We start from the raw sequence: 16,154 nt of genomic DNA, 5'->3' as shown, positions 1-16,154 counted from the left end.
CTTTGTTTAATGTTACTTTCCTCTTTATCTTACTTTCTTCTGTCCTTAGCTTAGGAGTTATTTCTCGACCTTATGTCTTAGAAACTATCTTCCCTATTTGATCTTGAGCACTATGCAGGTCTGCTTAAGCTTTGAGGAAGCTGCAACTGGATTTCCTTCCCCTCTCCCCAGTAAATTCATGGTATTGATACAGGTGTGGCTTCTTTTCACCAGCAGGCTATATCAAAAATGCCATATCAATGGTTTTGATTGGTTGTCCTCATCTCCTTTATGAACATAAAATGAGGGGAAGAATATGTGGATAGCTGCACTTGGGAAGCGTACACACTAGGCCTATATGACAGACCTGCAGATGTGTGTGTTAGTCATGGGAATCTGGTAAACTGAACTGTTGGATGCTTCAGCATCTCTCTCATCCATTCACATTATTGTCTTTGTGCTTAAGGTTTTGTACTGTTTTCTTAAGTTTTGATATTTTAAGTAGTGGTGTAGTATTTGTTGTCTGCTGAAGTAGAGATTGGACTTTCCCTCTTGACTTCGATTTATACTCTTCAGAATGGTGGCTAGTGCAGATACCTGCTTTTGTGAAGACTTCTTGCTGTGGAGAAATTTGTGGCAGACTATTATAATGAAGCTTCTGGTACATTTTTTTCTTTTGAAACATCTAGTGCTAGTAGCTGCATTTGCTAGTTAAAACAATTCCTGATTCTTAGAACAATATGCAGTGTAATGTTATCATGCAAGCTATATACAGAGACTTTTTGTTTGTTTCTAAGGTTCCAAAGTGGTGTTGGAAAGCTGTGAGAAATACTAAAGCGACAGCATTAATTCTAAGCCATAGTATTAATCATATTAGTAGTATTAATACAAAGTCTTTTCCTGAATGGCTAGTGGGATGATTGTGAACACATACTTTGTGCTTTCCACTTGAAGGATCTTGTTATGCTAAGGGTAGTTACATATTGTTGCAGAAATACCTTAGTGTTAAGAACAAGAAATATAACTGACATAATATTATCCTTTTTGATAGCAGAGCAGTTCTTGTGCTTACTACAAATTTGTTTGTTTCAGAGAAATGGCGCAAGAAAGTATATTTCAGGATCTCCTCAAAATCCTGACCAAAGCCTTGAATGAAATTGAACAGGCCTCCAAAGACTCCTGTGAACTGCTGGATTTAGACACCTGTCTGTTGCTCGTAGCAGAATGCTTCAGATGTCTAAGGAATGCCTGTGTTGAGTGTGCCAAGAATCAAGATGTCATGAGGTATAGTTTTGATCCATTTTAACCTGTACAAAATTATAACCTTCTGATGTTTGTGTGGTTTTATATTTTATTCTGCTGTGTTAGTTGATTTATTTTAATTTGACTCTGACCTATTTGTAGGTCAGAGTCAGGAGCACTGATGAATGATAGAAAGAAGCATTTGTGTTCTTAGTATGGGTTGATTATGCAAAAGATATAAACCTTTTATAAGTTTCACTGTAGAACTTTTTTCTCATTCCTGTCATTATGTTTTGGGGGGTAATGTAATGAATAAGTAAGCAGTCTTAATTATCAGTTATATGATTTTTATTTTTTCTAAGTACATATAGATCTGTCTAGTACCTATGGCAAAGTACTGTATGTAGAACTCTACATTTCAGCCCTCACATGTGTACAGTTAATATCAATGCTAATAAGTCAGGCTGATTAAATTATTCAGGCAGTTTTATTTATTTATTTATTTATTTATTTATTGCCTGGGCCTGCTATAACGTTGAAGGGATGCTTGGGATACAGCTAGCTGTCATAACTGAAAACCTGGTAGTCTACCACCTATTCAAAAGAAACTCTAAAACCAACCAACCAATCAAAACCAAAACACAAACCTGCTTCAAATTTGCTAGTTCATGAAGAACTGGAATACCGTCATAAAATGTGGTTTCTTGGGACTTCTCAAATTTTATTTAGCTTAATAAAATTTAACTGGGACATGGGACAAAGCTGGGGCAGAATCTTTGTTAATGCTGTAGAAGTTGTAGGGCTGTTTGTAGAAATCATTAGTTTTAGAGTAAGTTAAATCTGAGTTCAGGCTCCTACATGTTTGTTTCTGGCAGTCCTAGCACTTGTGATCATGTTGTGGATCAAGAAACTGATCTGACAGAAAATATATTTGTTATTTTTGGGTGGGTGGTTGGTCAGCCAGCCTGGATTCCTTATTTGTAATGTATTGTAGCTCCTTAATCACTCATCTTAACAAAAGAGAGAGAACTGAATTGCATGTCTGGGAGGTAGTAGAATTGTCCTTTTCAGTAGTATGACAAGTACATTAATGTATTTATTATTATTAGTGTACATTAATGGGTCTAATTTTAACTCTCTCATGGAATTCAGATATTAAACCTGCTTCCAAACAGAAATGTGCTCTGCGCTGGTTCTACCCATGCTGCTTACTTACCCTTTCTAAGCAGTTAGCATAGCCTTGCACATTTAGGAAGCTGGATGCTAGTAACAGCAGTTCTCTTTAATTTGCAGGAGGAGGAAAGTCTGTGTGTACAGAAAGTCTGATGGTGTTTGTAGCAGTGATTGGCTTTGTAGGTCGCTCTTTGGGTATTGTTTTGGCTTTGTAGCAAGGTAATGGTGTATGCACCATAGTGGCTGCTCTGAGCTAACAACATATTGGCCATATGTTTGTGCTGATTTTAACACAGTTGCAGATTTTAAACAGTTGCACAGCTTGTTTAAGGATTAAATATCTTTAATGATTAAAAGTTGTGAATAGAATAAAACTTAGGTGCCTTTGATTTTGAAGTGTGCAACATTCAGATATTCAAAAAAAGAAAAACTACAATTTTTTTTGACCAAAATCAAAACTGATTCTGTATTGGAAAGAATGTGATGATTGTAAACACATGGGTTGTTTAATAACTTTGAAACTACTGGGGAATATGAAGCTTTGTTCCTTCCAGTTTCTCTGTTTTGCATGTGTCCTGGTTTCAGTTAGGACAGAGTTAATTTTCTTCCTAGTAGCTGGTAGAATGCTATGTTTTGGCTTAGGATGGGAAGAGTGCTGATAACACCCCGATGTTTTAATTGTTGCAGAGCAGTGCTTACACCAAGCCAAGGACTTCTCAGCTTCTTGCTCTCTTCTGCCAACGGGCAGGCTGGGGGTGTAGCAAGAGCTGGGAGAGGACAGACCCAGGACAGCTGACTCAAACTAGCCAAAGGGGAATTCCATACCATCTGATGTCATGCTAAACAATATATAGGGGAGGCTAGCCGGGGGAGGGGGACCGGACTGCTCGGGGTTAGGCTGGGCATTGGTCAGTGGGTGGTGAGCAATTGCATTGTGCATCACTTGTTTCGTACACATTATTATTAGTAGTACTATTATCATCATTGTTGTTGTTATTTTTATTATTGTTGTTGTTATTTTTTTCCTTTCTTAATAAACTGTCTTTATCTCAACTCACGGGCTTCACTTTACCGTTTCTCTCCCCCATCCCAGAGAGGGTGGGGGGAGGGTGCGTGAACGGCTGTGTGGTGTTTAGCTGCCGGCTGGGTTAAAGCACGACAGCATGCTATGAAGAAATTTGGGGTCTGAAGGAATGAGAAATGTTTTGATTTTAATGGATTGTATGTATACTGGTGTGCATGTATGCATTTGATATCTATAAATGCATCCTTGGTTTCTTTTCTGTTGTAGAGCATAATGGGAAAGATAATTTGTTTGTCTAACACCTACAGAAGACAAATAGTTATTCTTCATTCATCTGTGATGATGTGATATTTTTGCAATAACTCATGCCTGGGTGTGGAGGTTTGGCAGATATGGTATTATGAAGTTTCAGTCACTCTGTCTTGACTGATCTCTTCTGAAACAGCTTTACTACTAAAGTACACAAATGAGTTAAAAGCTGAAACTCCTTCCATTTATAATGTATTTTTTGATTTTTTTTTTAACCCCTGTTGCATGTACATTCTGACACACACATTGTCTACCTCTAGGATTGCTGATTTTTGGCTGTGGAATTATTTTGTCATTATTGATTCCAAATGGCCACACTTCTGGCAGGCTGTAAATTAGTTTATATTTACTGACACCCTGTGTTTCAAATTATAGCAGGGATAAATGATTACTTCATCTTCCTTGCTTCTTGCCCAGGGTTTTGTATGTTTCCCTGTGATTTGACCGTGTTGTTTGTTTGATAGCAGTCACCAATCACTTCTTCAGGGTTTGTAAGTACTTGCAGTTTATTTCTAAATAGCATGTATCATGGCTTTCCTTGGATGCTAGAACTTCAAGCAAACAAAACTGTTTAAATTGCAGGAATAACCTGCTAGTTGTTAATATTGGATTTAGAAGAATAGCAAAATCTGAAGGGAAGAGTATTTAAGTCTGAATGTGTTGTGTCCAAAATTGTTATTGTGCGGTCTGATGAAGTCAAAGATATATCAATAGCCTCAACTTTTCCCACTATTCAATAAAGAGTGTCTTCTGAAGGTTCAGTGGGGGAATATTGCATCATTCCATAAAAAAAGCAGTAGGTGATGGGCTTTTTGTGTGGCTTTTCCTAAAATTTGCTCTTGCTTTTTGCTGTAACACTAAATGAACTCAGGTTTCCTTGAGGAAGTAGTTATGTCTGGACTGATCATTGTTCATTGGCAGCTATTGGTCTAGGAGCTGAATGTTGTAGTTATCTTTAAGGATAAGTGAAAGCTCAAAATAAGTATATAAGCTTTTGATTATGTTTGTTTCCTATTCTTTAAAAGTTATTAAAAATTCAATTATGGCATCTCTTCTTTAACTACTTGTATTGGGTATAGAACTGTAATCATATAATATAGTTGCTATGGATTTCAAAGCAATTCATATTTTGTGCCTTCCCTCCATTGGTTATCATTAGAATGTACCTTACTTAGAGATAATACATAAACTAAGGCAACCAGGAATAGTGTATTACGTCTGAATTATTTTGAATGGTGATGTTGTGAAAATGTGAAAACTTATTCCTTTCTAGATGTCCTTTCTCTAATGTATTCTTAGAAAGGCATGGAGAAGCTTTACAAACTGAGAAAGGACACAAATCTTCTATCTTAAAGAAAACAAGATGTTTAAAACCAAACTGTAGAAGTCTGAAACAAAATGTAAACCAGTTCCTTTCACTTCTGATGGTGGTACTATGGCTACTGATACAGTCAGACCCAGTAGGAAAAACTCCTTAACATTTCAGAATTTCTGAATATTAGTTGAAGACATGATGCTAACTAAAGTGAAGAGGATTTTTGCTTTTTGGGTTATATTTCATATGAAGTGTTCTTTATTTTTTCCAATTTTATAACAGGAACTTGGGTCTCATCACTACATCTGTCCATTTGATCAAACTGCTTGATGGAATAGAAATCAAAGGAGAACCATTACTGACTGGTAAGGCTGTAGATTTTGTTAAATACATCTGCACTGTATTTTTTATGTGGAAAGTCATGTGGTGGTATGATGTCACCTTACTTTTTTTTTTTTTTTTTTCATAAGCAAACTCAATTGTTTCTTGAACTGCAACATGCTAATTCTGTTTTTCCTTTTTTTTCTTCCTTAATTTGGGTGGTAGAATATAAAGGCAAAGGTATGTGTGCATAGTTGGTGTTTCAAAATTGGGTAAAAAGTGGGCCTTCTGTTATGCTACTTGAAAAAAAAAAATCTCAGCCCCAGATATTTTATTTCTTTTTATTCTTTTCTTTTTCTTCCCCAGACTAGTTCCATTGTATTTTCCCTCAACTATTCCCTGTAGATTTTTAAAGATTTGTGGAAACTTCATTACCCAGGATCTCTGAACTAGGAAAAGGCCAAGTTCCTATAGAATCTCCATTCAAAATATATTCTGTTGTTTTGCTGTTTCTTTATTTGATCTATGCACGTAATGAAATAAGGAAATGTTCCTTTTTTATTTATTTTGATGGCGCTTGAAATAGTTGATATGATTCCAGGAAACAAATCTTGGCTGTGAATTATTATTTTGTTTATTTTCATTTATGTACTGTTTGCTGGGTGGCCAGGGTAATAGCTGCCAAGAACTAAGAACCGATTTGAGTACTATTTACATGTCCTTGGTGGATGAGGTGTTTTTTTTTAATTAATATAGTGAATAAAAAATGTTTTAATATCCTTCTTGTCTAATGCCAGTTATTACTAGTGATTTCTACAAAACTCATTTCACCAAAAATTAAGACATTTTTCAGCATTTCTTTTCATGTTCTGCGTTTCTGTGTGTGTATGTTAAGCTTGATATAGGGCATTGGATCACACTTCACTGTCTTGGATCCCCTTTGTCATCTGTGTTTGTAGAGAGTAGGAAACATTTGTTCTCTCTTGCTGCTTTTATTTCTTTTCAATGCTGTTACATGGAAGAGGTTTTTACTGGGTTCCTGTTGCTGCTTGTCTCTAATTTTGTGAAAGCAAAACTACAGAATGGAAATAGAGTAACCTGCTGTTCAACACCTTTATGAATCTGGGGAAGTTCAGGATATTGCTTTTCCTTTTGCTGCTATATTTGGCTCTAAATGAAGCCTTTCGGGCATGCAATGGCATTATGCTTAAGCCATGTTTACTACTTCATCTGTTGCTGTAATCCTTCTTCCAGGGACAGACTGGTAATGCAAACACAGTCTTTCGGTGGAGGAGGACAAGGACTAAATCCTCTGGATGGCAGAAGGAGGGTTTGTTTGATTAATGTGAATAGGAGGAGTGACTCTCAAGCTGCATCACAGAGTCAGTCATGCCTTGGAAAAGGCATGAAGGCCAAGAGTGTCCTGACCAACAATTGTGAACCCCATTGTAGACCAGTAGGAGAAAAGGAAAAGTGATAGGAACTAGATAAGCTGGTATTGCCCTGCACAAAATTGTCTGTGGAAGGGTCATTGGCAGCAGTAAGATTGAAAGGCTGTCCTGGGGAATTGGACTTCACACCTTCAGCTTATTCACAGCATCAGGAGTTGTAGTGTGGAATCAGTGGTTCCTCACAGCATCTGGAGGAGAGTAGGATGTACCTTTTGTTGGGTACTTACATAGCATGAGGTTTTCCCCTCACTCTTGTGGCAGCTGATGCCTCCTTGATGAGCTATTTTAAGGACATGTGCTGTTCCTTTTCTGTTGGGATCTGAGCAAGCTGCAGTGAATACTGTTCAGCAGAAAAGAGGGGGAAGAGCACAGTAACTTGAGTAACTGCTTCAGACTCCTTTTCCTATCTAGAGGATGTTTTGAAACATCTTTAACACCACTGAAAACAAGGGGGTGGGAAATTAACCAGAAGGTTGTTAACAATAATTCCATAAAAAAGTGTTTTGTGGCTGTTACACTGCATAGCCATTCAACATAGGATTTAAACGACAAAATGAGTTTGAGTTATAATTAATTTTTTTGATATGTTGACCCAGAGTAGTTGGTTCATGTGATACTGTATGTAGTATTGATCTTGTTGGGAAATATCTGTAACTAGAAGGGTTTAGGTACTCCACTTATGTTAGTACAACAGCAACAAAAAAGTGGAGACAAGCGAATGTTGCTAATTCCATGCTGATCTGGTGAACTTTGTTCCAAGTGAAAATTGTACTCTAGGCACTACCGTAATCACCTTCCATAGGGTGTGCTTCAGAAGTTAACAGTTATATTCAGCAGTGGATTATTAACTATACTTTGAAAAAGTTTGGTAAATTCTGAAATCGGACTTGGAAAACATTGTTGAAACAAAAGAAACCCATGAAATTAGTGTTACTGTATTTATTAACTATATTTCTGCTTCATTGTTCTTCTTATATTTCATGTGGGGAAATAAGGTCACAAGGCAAAGAGTCACATGTGTGTTTTGTTCTAGCAGATAACAAGGTGTTAAGTAGAGTATTTCAAATTATTCATTTGGATATGTGTCCTGTTTCTTTGTTTAAATTGGTGCTTGAATCTGATGATCAATCTTCATGTCTGTTTATATCCGTAAGGTCTTTTAAATACCTTCAAGTTGCTTCCATAGCAAAAGTCTACATAAAATAAAAGGATAAAGAAGTAATTCTGTGTTGTAGAGTGAACAACACTAAGTAAAGTTTCAGTTTGTTCTGTGTGAAAACTTCCCAAACCATGTCATTGTAGGCTAAATACATTTGAACTTCCAACTGTATTGTATTTATGAGGAAGAGAGATTGAAAATTCTTGAGGCAGACTGAAAAAAATCTTTTAACCTGATCTATGATTTGTTTTCACTCTTTTATCCATTGGTAACCATTAAGTCTCTGAGTGGTGTGGTAATTTTTTAAGGAAATATCAATATATTTACAATTTATGATAGATAAAAAAAGAAATAAAGTATATATATGCCTTTGATAGTACTTTAACCAGTGTGTTTGTTCTCAGGGAGGGAAAGAAATGCCTGTTGGGATGATATATTAGTGATCAAAGCAGCAAAAAAAAGGAGATGCACTACAATGAGCTGTGATTAAAAACTTTCTAGGATTTGTTCAATTAAATCTAGTCTTCAATGCACTTTCTCTGCTAGGAAAAAAAACACCTTATTTTTATAAAATAACTTATTTTTAGTAGTTTATCATAGGTGGGCCTAAGATATACATGGTTAATATGGTTAATATTCATTATCTTTACTGAGGCAACCCTGCTGCAAATTTTCAGCTGTATTCGGTTTATATGACAATGGCTTGGTAGCAGGGGGGTGCAGGTGTGGCCTCTGTGAGCAGAGCCCAGCAGCTTCCCCATGTCAGATCAGAGCCAGCTCCACACAGCTCTGAAGGGACCTGCTGCTGGCCAGAGCCCAGCTAGTGAGCAATGTTAGTTGTGCATCTGTGGGAACAGATTGAATAAAGGGAAAAAAACTGCTGGGCAACAGCAGCTGGGAGAGAAGAGTGAGAAGCAGCCCTGCAGCCCCCCAGGTCAGTGCAGCAGGAGGGCAGGAGGTGCTCCAGGCAGGCAGCAGCAGTTCACCTGTGGCCTGTGGAGATGCCCCTGGTGGAGCAGGCTGTCCCCCTGCAGCCCATGGGTCCCACATGGAGCAGATCTCCACACTGCAGCCCGTGGAGGAGCCCCTGGTGGAGCAGGTGGCTGTGGCCTGGAGGAGGCTGCAGCCCATGGAGAGCCCCCACAGGAGGAGGCCCTGGGCCGGAGCTGCAGCCCATGGAGAGGAGCCCACACAGGAGCAGAGGTCTGGGGGGACATGCCGCCTACCCGTGGGGGTCCTGTGCTGGAGCAGTTTGCTCCTGATGGATGGACCCCATGGTATGGAGCTGTGTGGGAGCAGTTCTTGAAGAGCTGCTACCTGTGGGCAGCCCCAACAGGATCAGTTCAGGAAGGACGGCATCCCGTGGGAAGGACCCCACATGGAGCAGGGGCAGAGAGCCACTGTGAAGGAGTGGTGGATATGCAGTGTTAAGGACTGATCGCAGCCCCCATTCCGCTGTGCCACTCAGGGGATGGAGGTAGAAGAGGGTGGGTGAGGAAGGAGAGGAGGAATTAGTTTGCTTTTATTTTCTCACTGCTCTAATCTATTAGTGATAGGCAATAAATTCCATTAATCTCCTTATGTGAGAGTGATCTCCCTGTCCTTTTCTCAACCCTTGAGCCCTTTTCTGTTGTATTGTCTCCCCATCTTCCTTTGAGGAGGTACAGTGAGAGAGCAGTTGTGGTGGAGTTCAGCCGCCTAGAAGGGTAAAACCACCACATCAGTGCATCACATTCTTTTTCTTCAATAAAAAGCTAGATAAATTCCTGTATGCTTGTAATGTACTTCTGTCCAGATGTGGAAAAAGATGTAGATGTTATGCCATTAAGGCAATGGGCCAGAAAAGCTGAAGGTAAATTAGCATATCTTATCTGGAGAAACTCCCTAAGGCTTCAGATAGTCAAAAAATAACTAGTTAATTCCTCAATATGACACACAAAGATAATCCAGTGCCACCTGTGAGCCAACCATCCCTGTAATAATTTTCTTTCTTTTTAATACATATACTAAAAGAGCATTTTTAGACCTTTCACTTACAGATAATTGTTGCCACTCTTCTGTTGTTCTTACTTCCTAATCTTTATTTTTAGTTGCACTCCATAGCCTAATTTGTCTTGAATTTCCTTAAATTACATAGTTGTAATTTGTGTTGATTGATTCATATTTTGTTGCAATCGGAGAAGGAAAACTTCTTTAAGTTGTTGGCTTTCACTGTGCTTGCTACACTTAGATGAGTGTAGGGAGTTGCTTAGTGTCCTTGCCCTGCAACTGTTTAGTGGTTTGTAGCCCTTCTATGCAGGGTCAAGACAGATTTGTGTCAGATAAGTCACACATACTTGTAACTGTGCTCTGTTTTCTTACTTCTCTGGCAGTCTTCCCTCCATCTCTCGTGGAGACAGAACTTCCTAGTCATGCAGAGAGAAATGGAAGTGATGTATTCCATTGTCAATATCTGAAAACTGGTCCTTGGTGTTCTTAAAACTATATGCAATGAGCTTAGGAAGTGGGAGATTGTGTAAGGTGGCACTTAACTTTTTAAATTGTAAAGGTTGGATGTTGCTGGTGGGAAAACTGATGAGATAACAAATATTGCCCTCCTGTTCCCAGTTGAGAAATAATTTGAATAGTGATTGAAAATACAGGAACAATATTTACTTGTGGAAATTCCGTATGCAAGAGGGTCCATTTGTTTCCTGACTAACTGATCTGAGACGTGATCTTCCAAGAAATAGGTAACAAATTCTTCAAATTTTTACTAAATAGTCTTGTGAAAAAGAAATACCTCTACAGAGTATAGGTTTAGTAGCATTTCCATAGTACCATCTCCACATCCCTTCTGTTTTATTTATTTATTTTTAAAAATAGCTTTATCATAACAAGCTTTTTTCTGCTGTGGGTACAAAGACCAAGAACATTAGCCAGAAGAGCAGGCTGATGAAGCTGCCAGATGAACTTTAACTGAACTTAAGCAGACCCAGATCTCTTAAGAGCTAAGAAATAGTTCAGTATGTTAGGGATTGCAGCAGACATAGGAAATATCCTTGTCAGAAGCCCAAACAGAAAATCTCCTTCACTTCATAGCATGTGTCTTGGTTTGGTTTGGTTGGATTTTTTTTTCCTTTTTCCTATGGCAAATCTTAAAGGTTTCCAACAAAATCTAGTAGACCTGTGGGAAGGTACATTGAGGTTTGTCAGGATGATGTATCTTGAGATTCCAGAGTGAAATCTGGATGTAGTATTCATCTCTGAAATCTGGGGAAAACGGGGATTTTTTTTGTTTTGTTTCTCCTGGATAAATTGCAGTGAAGGCATGCCTGTTTTGAAGCAAACTTACGTTCAATAGGCTGATCCGTTCAATGACTTTTTTTTTTTTTTGACAGAAGGTGCTTTAATCTTATTGTTTGTAAATAGATCTCAAACCTTTCACCACTTCAAAATATTGCAGATGCTGAAGAATGTGCTTTGAATTCCAACCTAATTGCCTAAAAGTATTTAACTGCCAAACTACTTCACTGTCCTCTTGGATAAAAAGGCGCTGCCTGATTGCTGCCCTGTGAGGGACAATTTTCTTGTGTAAGTTCTCTGAATGAGCTGATTGTACTTGGAGCAGAACTGAGTGTAACAGCACTGTGTCAGCCACTGAGCAATGCTGCACTGTTCGTGTGTGCCTGGGAGAGGTGCTCTGAGCCTTAGACCTGCATGCCTCATTTCCATGATGATGGTGATACTCAGGCTAGCTTTAAACCAAGTAGCATAGGTATTGTTATTGGTAGGCTGAGTTGATGCCATGCCTCAAAGTTTGAACAGGTCTTAACCAACCACGGTTGTTTGCATAAACATACATTAATAGTATTAACATCAGTTGTCATGGGTACACCTGGAGAGTTCTGTCAAAATCCGTGTCCAGATGTGTTAGCTGTGGTACAAAGGTTTAGATCACTGGCTCATCTTAATATCATGTCCAGAAATGCAGGGTAAATTAGAGTGGATGATGGGGTCGGATCCTTGTAGAGGAATTTGACTTCGCTTCCAAGTTTCTGAAAAGAACTCAGATGTAGCTAAGCTGCTATAGCTGCTCTATTCAGAAGAGCACTTAAAACATTCCTTTAAAAACAGTGATGAAATACGACTTTATGTAGACTTTTAATACTGCATTTACTATAGTAACTTGAGCATTTTCTGGTAGGATGTTTAGCAATATGACTATAAAATTTCTAACACCTGTTCACACCCTCTATTCTTGAGGGTAGGTGTGGGAAAAATACAGAATATCTTGTTTGAAATGGTTTTAAAGTACCCTCAAATGCCACGTACTTGCAGGGGAACTATAAAGAAACGTTCCTTGCTTTGAGCAGAAGAGGAGAAGGCCTGTGGTGCTGTTTGGGTAAAGACCACCACAATGAATCTGAAATCTTCTGTGTGTGAGTTCTTTTTAGTTTTGTTTGTTTGTTTGTTTTTTCTCCTCTGCCTGCCACCAGCATTCATAATTGTTTGGGTTCAGCTTCAGTCCGTGTTCTTTCAGTGCTCAGAGTGATTTGGACCTGATCAGCCATCATATGTATTTTCTTTCATTTAATGAAAAAAAACAAAAACTTGCTCTTGACCCATTGCTGCCTTTTAGGTTCATCATAGTGTAGGAAGAAATTGCATTGGAAAGTACTTTGGTATGTTTTAATCTGTCAGTGCTGAAGAGAAGTACTATACAGAATAAATGGCAATAAGTAACCTTTGAGTTTGGAACACTGTAGAAATTAAAGCATCACTCTTTTGTAGATTAAAACAAACAAACAAAACAAATGCATAAAGGTGTGTGCTAGAAAAATAAGTGGTAATGTAACCTAGGCTATATATAGCTTCCAGCTGCATTATTTCTTGCAACAGCCAAACGGGATGGAAGGATTTCATCTTTAGTGAAATAACAAAACAAAATCCTTTTCCTGAGGTCTGCAGAAAGAGAACGTCACACTATTGAGCAAGAGAGAGAGTTGACTTCTTTGTAAGCAAAGAATTTCTGTGTAATTTCTTTATAAAGGTGAGGACATGTTGTGTTAAAACGCCACTTAATTATGAGCTGTACAGTCCAAGTAGGATGGAAAATCCTGTTGACATTTAGTTATGAGGGATCCATAGAAAGAAGTGGGGAAGAGGAAATCAAAAATTCCCATGAGCTGCACTGGATATCTTATCCTTTTTAAAAAAGTTTTTAAATAGAAGTCATTTTCAAGGGCTTACAGAACAGATTGTTTAATCATTTATTTTTTTTCTTGAAGAGAGTTGAGAGTAAAACAAGAAACTTACAGTTGTTATCTTTGCAAAAGTATTCCTGAAAACAAAAATAAATTAGTATCAGTTACTGATTCAACTGATTTCTACTTCAACAAGAAAGGTGAGAAGAAATAAACCTTTTTGATTCTGTAGTAGAATTAAACATGAGATGTTTCTTTTTTCTGACCCCTTCCTAAATCTGCAGTCAGCCATTTGGAACTCGGAATAGCACTGAAAAACAGAGACTGGTTAATTTCAAGGGTATGGAAAAGCAGAGGAAGGTGACATTCTCAAACCTGCCAGAGAACACTAAATTGTTTTTCCTTTTTACATTTTTAAATGGGCAGTTCTGTGTCCTTAACTGCTCTTGGAATTTTGTCAATTTTTATTAATCTATTTATTTATTTACTTATTTATTTTCTTCCCCTGCAAGCAAGTTTGCCTCAGCATCAGTTTTTTGGTCCCATTAAAAATATTGGCAGTAGGAAAATGAGCTGGAAGTAAATACTCAGACTTCTTCAGAAACTATCCAACTAGTTCATAAGCAGAAACAATTAGTTTGAAAATCAGGACATTTAGGGCCTACATAACTGGCCTAAGAGTTTTAACAAACCATGGCTCATTTTTGATACCTTCTCTTTTTTTTTCCTATACCTTATACCTTGGAATTAGTAGTCATTCAACAATGTACTTTAATAGGAAAGAGAAACAGAATAGTCAAATAGAGAGCCTAAATATTTTTTACCGTATGCCAATATTGACCAAAGAAGTTTGACTTTTATCTTTTGTGCTTCTATTTCCTGTTCAGTATCTTTCATGTTCCTGTTTTAATCTTTAAAAAATTTGTGTTCTGCTTTCACTGCTTTTTGTAGTTCATTAATCATGTTGCACTGAACGGTTTAATTTCCAAATTACTGATTACATTTTATATTATATATGAAAAATAAATATATACATTTTAAATATGCTTGGCAAGCGTAATGCAGCAGTAAAATTTTACTGGACAGACTTAATAGCAGAGCAAAGATTCAGTGCTCACCCAGTGCATTTGGGAAACCATTGTTAACTTTTATTGCCTATAAACTGAGACCTCATTTTTTCCCCTCTTCTCACTGTTTGAACATCAACTGTCTCCACACAGACTTGGTTATATGGATTTGATTGTAATGTAACTACAGTTGGAGAAGATGAAACTTCTCAATTGTATCCTGGAGATTCTCAAACACAATAGCTACTAAATTTAAACCAACAAGCCTGTCCTTCTTAAAGCTCTCTTCCGCTCTTCCTACATCAATGCCCTCTATATTTATCTCTGGAGGAGTAGACAAACTATGTGTGTGTGTTGTTGGGTTTGTTTGTTTTGTGGTTTCTTTTTTTCTATTATTTTTTATTTTTTGTGAGCATATCTTGGAAATGAGTATGCTGCAAATTTGTTGTGCAAGTCCAGGTAGGTGCTGATTTACATGGAACAAGAGAGAAGATGCTTACAAAACTTGAACCATTTTACTTGTCATGCAGGGTCAAAAATACTGAATTGTTGATAGCTGACATTTATCAATTTAAGCACGTAGTCAAATCAGCTTTCCTTTCAAGAGAGAGAAGTGGAAAAGAGAGGTTTCTGAATGGGTTTGCAGTCCATGGGGTTAATTTCCCAAAAGCACCGTGAATGGAACAGGCCTTAGTTGCTCAGAGAAAAAGAGAATTTAAAAATCTTCACCTCCATTTATTTATTTTTTTTTGTTTGGAGTTTCCTTTTGCTTACTATTAGCACAATTAAGCCACTTATGTTCTACAATCTAAATAAATCAGGCTCTAATTTAAACAGACTTTTTTTTTAGTTGTATAAATAAGAGGCAGCCCTGATCTTAAGAGTTGCCAGTTTCCATGTGTGATCTTTGCTTTGTCTGTCTAGGTTTTTTGTGTAGGGGAATTGTGCCAGTACTTTGCTGCCACTGTTAAAGTAAAAACTATAATTACATTGTCAAAATAATATTTATAGTATTTTCGGGGAATAATTGTGGGAGTGTGATGAATATATTATACTCATCAAACTTTTATGTAAACATAAGCATGAGTTTCTTATTTGAGTTATTGGTGTTGTTTTTGGCCTTTGTGTTTTTCCAATCTGTAAAAATAATATTGGGACATTCATGGTCTTTGTAGCATTTGCAGAGTGTATGCCCTAAAAATCAGTTGATACATTATCTGGTATACGTAAACTGCTATTTGCACTTGTATTGGGATTTTAGTCTCATGTTTCCATAGCTTTAAAAAATTATGCGTTTTTAGAGTTTTGCTATCCCCTAGTTATTATAGCTCAGAGCATTTTACTACTATACCAAAAAGGAAAGTTTTAAGCAATTGGTTTGTTCTCTTGGTATTATTATTATTTTTTGTTTGTTTGTTTCTTTGTGTTAAACCCACTAATTTTTAATTTTTTTTCAAAATCAAATGTGAGCCTGGGTACTTTTGAAAGGTGACTGTGAGCATCTCCCAGAAACATCTATGCTATGAGAAAAGTATGAGGATTTCTAATGACAGACAGTTGCCCATTTGCTAGTTAATGGTACAGGGAGGACTTAGGCATTTTTGCTGCTGGGTAATTTTAAGTTACCAAGTGCAGAAAAAAAAACAAAACACAACACCTTCAGTCCTGTCTGTATGACAGTTTTAACTTTAGAACTACTCTCTGTGCTGTGTGTTTGGTGAATATTTTCACAGCTTTTTAATTAAATGTCTGTCTTCAGAATATCTACGGCAAAGATGACAGCCATGCAAGTTTCACCCTTGTTAGGTATGTCACCCTGATATCACCTTTGGTGGATGGGAAGGATCTCTATGTTCACAGTTTGATCCAAAATTAAAGGCAGTGGAAGGACTCTGACTTGGGTGGCCTTTGGTTCAGATCTTTGTTCC

General features: G+C 37.5%; 1 protein-coding gene across 8 annotated transcripts in view; it reads left to right on the top strand.

Moving 5' to 3' along the window:
* ATXN10 (ataxin 10) overlaps positions 1-16,154 on the top strand; it is a 106,981-nt gene that overhangs the window by 3,499 nt on the left and 87,328 nt on the right. For all 8 annotated transcript variants that reach the window (XR_003495814.3, XM_072041181.1, XM_072041203.1 and 5 more), the window contains exons 2-3: positions 1,072-1,263; positions 5,325-5,407. Coding sequence is in view for 7 of the 8 variants with exons in the window: in XM_072041181.1 (XP_071897282.1) it covers positions 1,072-1,263; positions 5,325-5,407 (275 nt within the window). In the remaining variant the exon portion in view is untranslated. The remainder of the gene's footprint in view (positions 1-1,071; positions 1,264-5,324; positions 5,408-16,154) is intronic.

This window comes from Anas platyrhynchos, chromosome 1 (genome assembly GCF_047663525.1).
Source record: "Anas platyrhynchos isolate ZD024472 breed Pekin duck chromosome 1, IASCAAS_PekinDuck_T2T, whole genome shotgun sequence".
Taxonomy (NCBI): domain Eukaryota; kingdom Metazoa; phylum Chordata; class Aves; order Anseriformes; family Anatidae; genus Anas; species Anas platyrhynchos.
The sequence above is the reverse complement of the archived record's forward strand: the minus strand, read 5'-3'. Positions and strand labels throughout refer to the sequence as shown.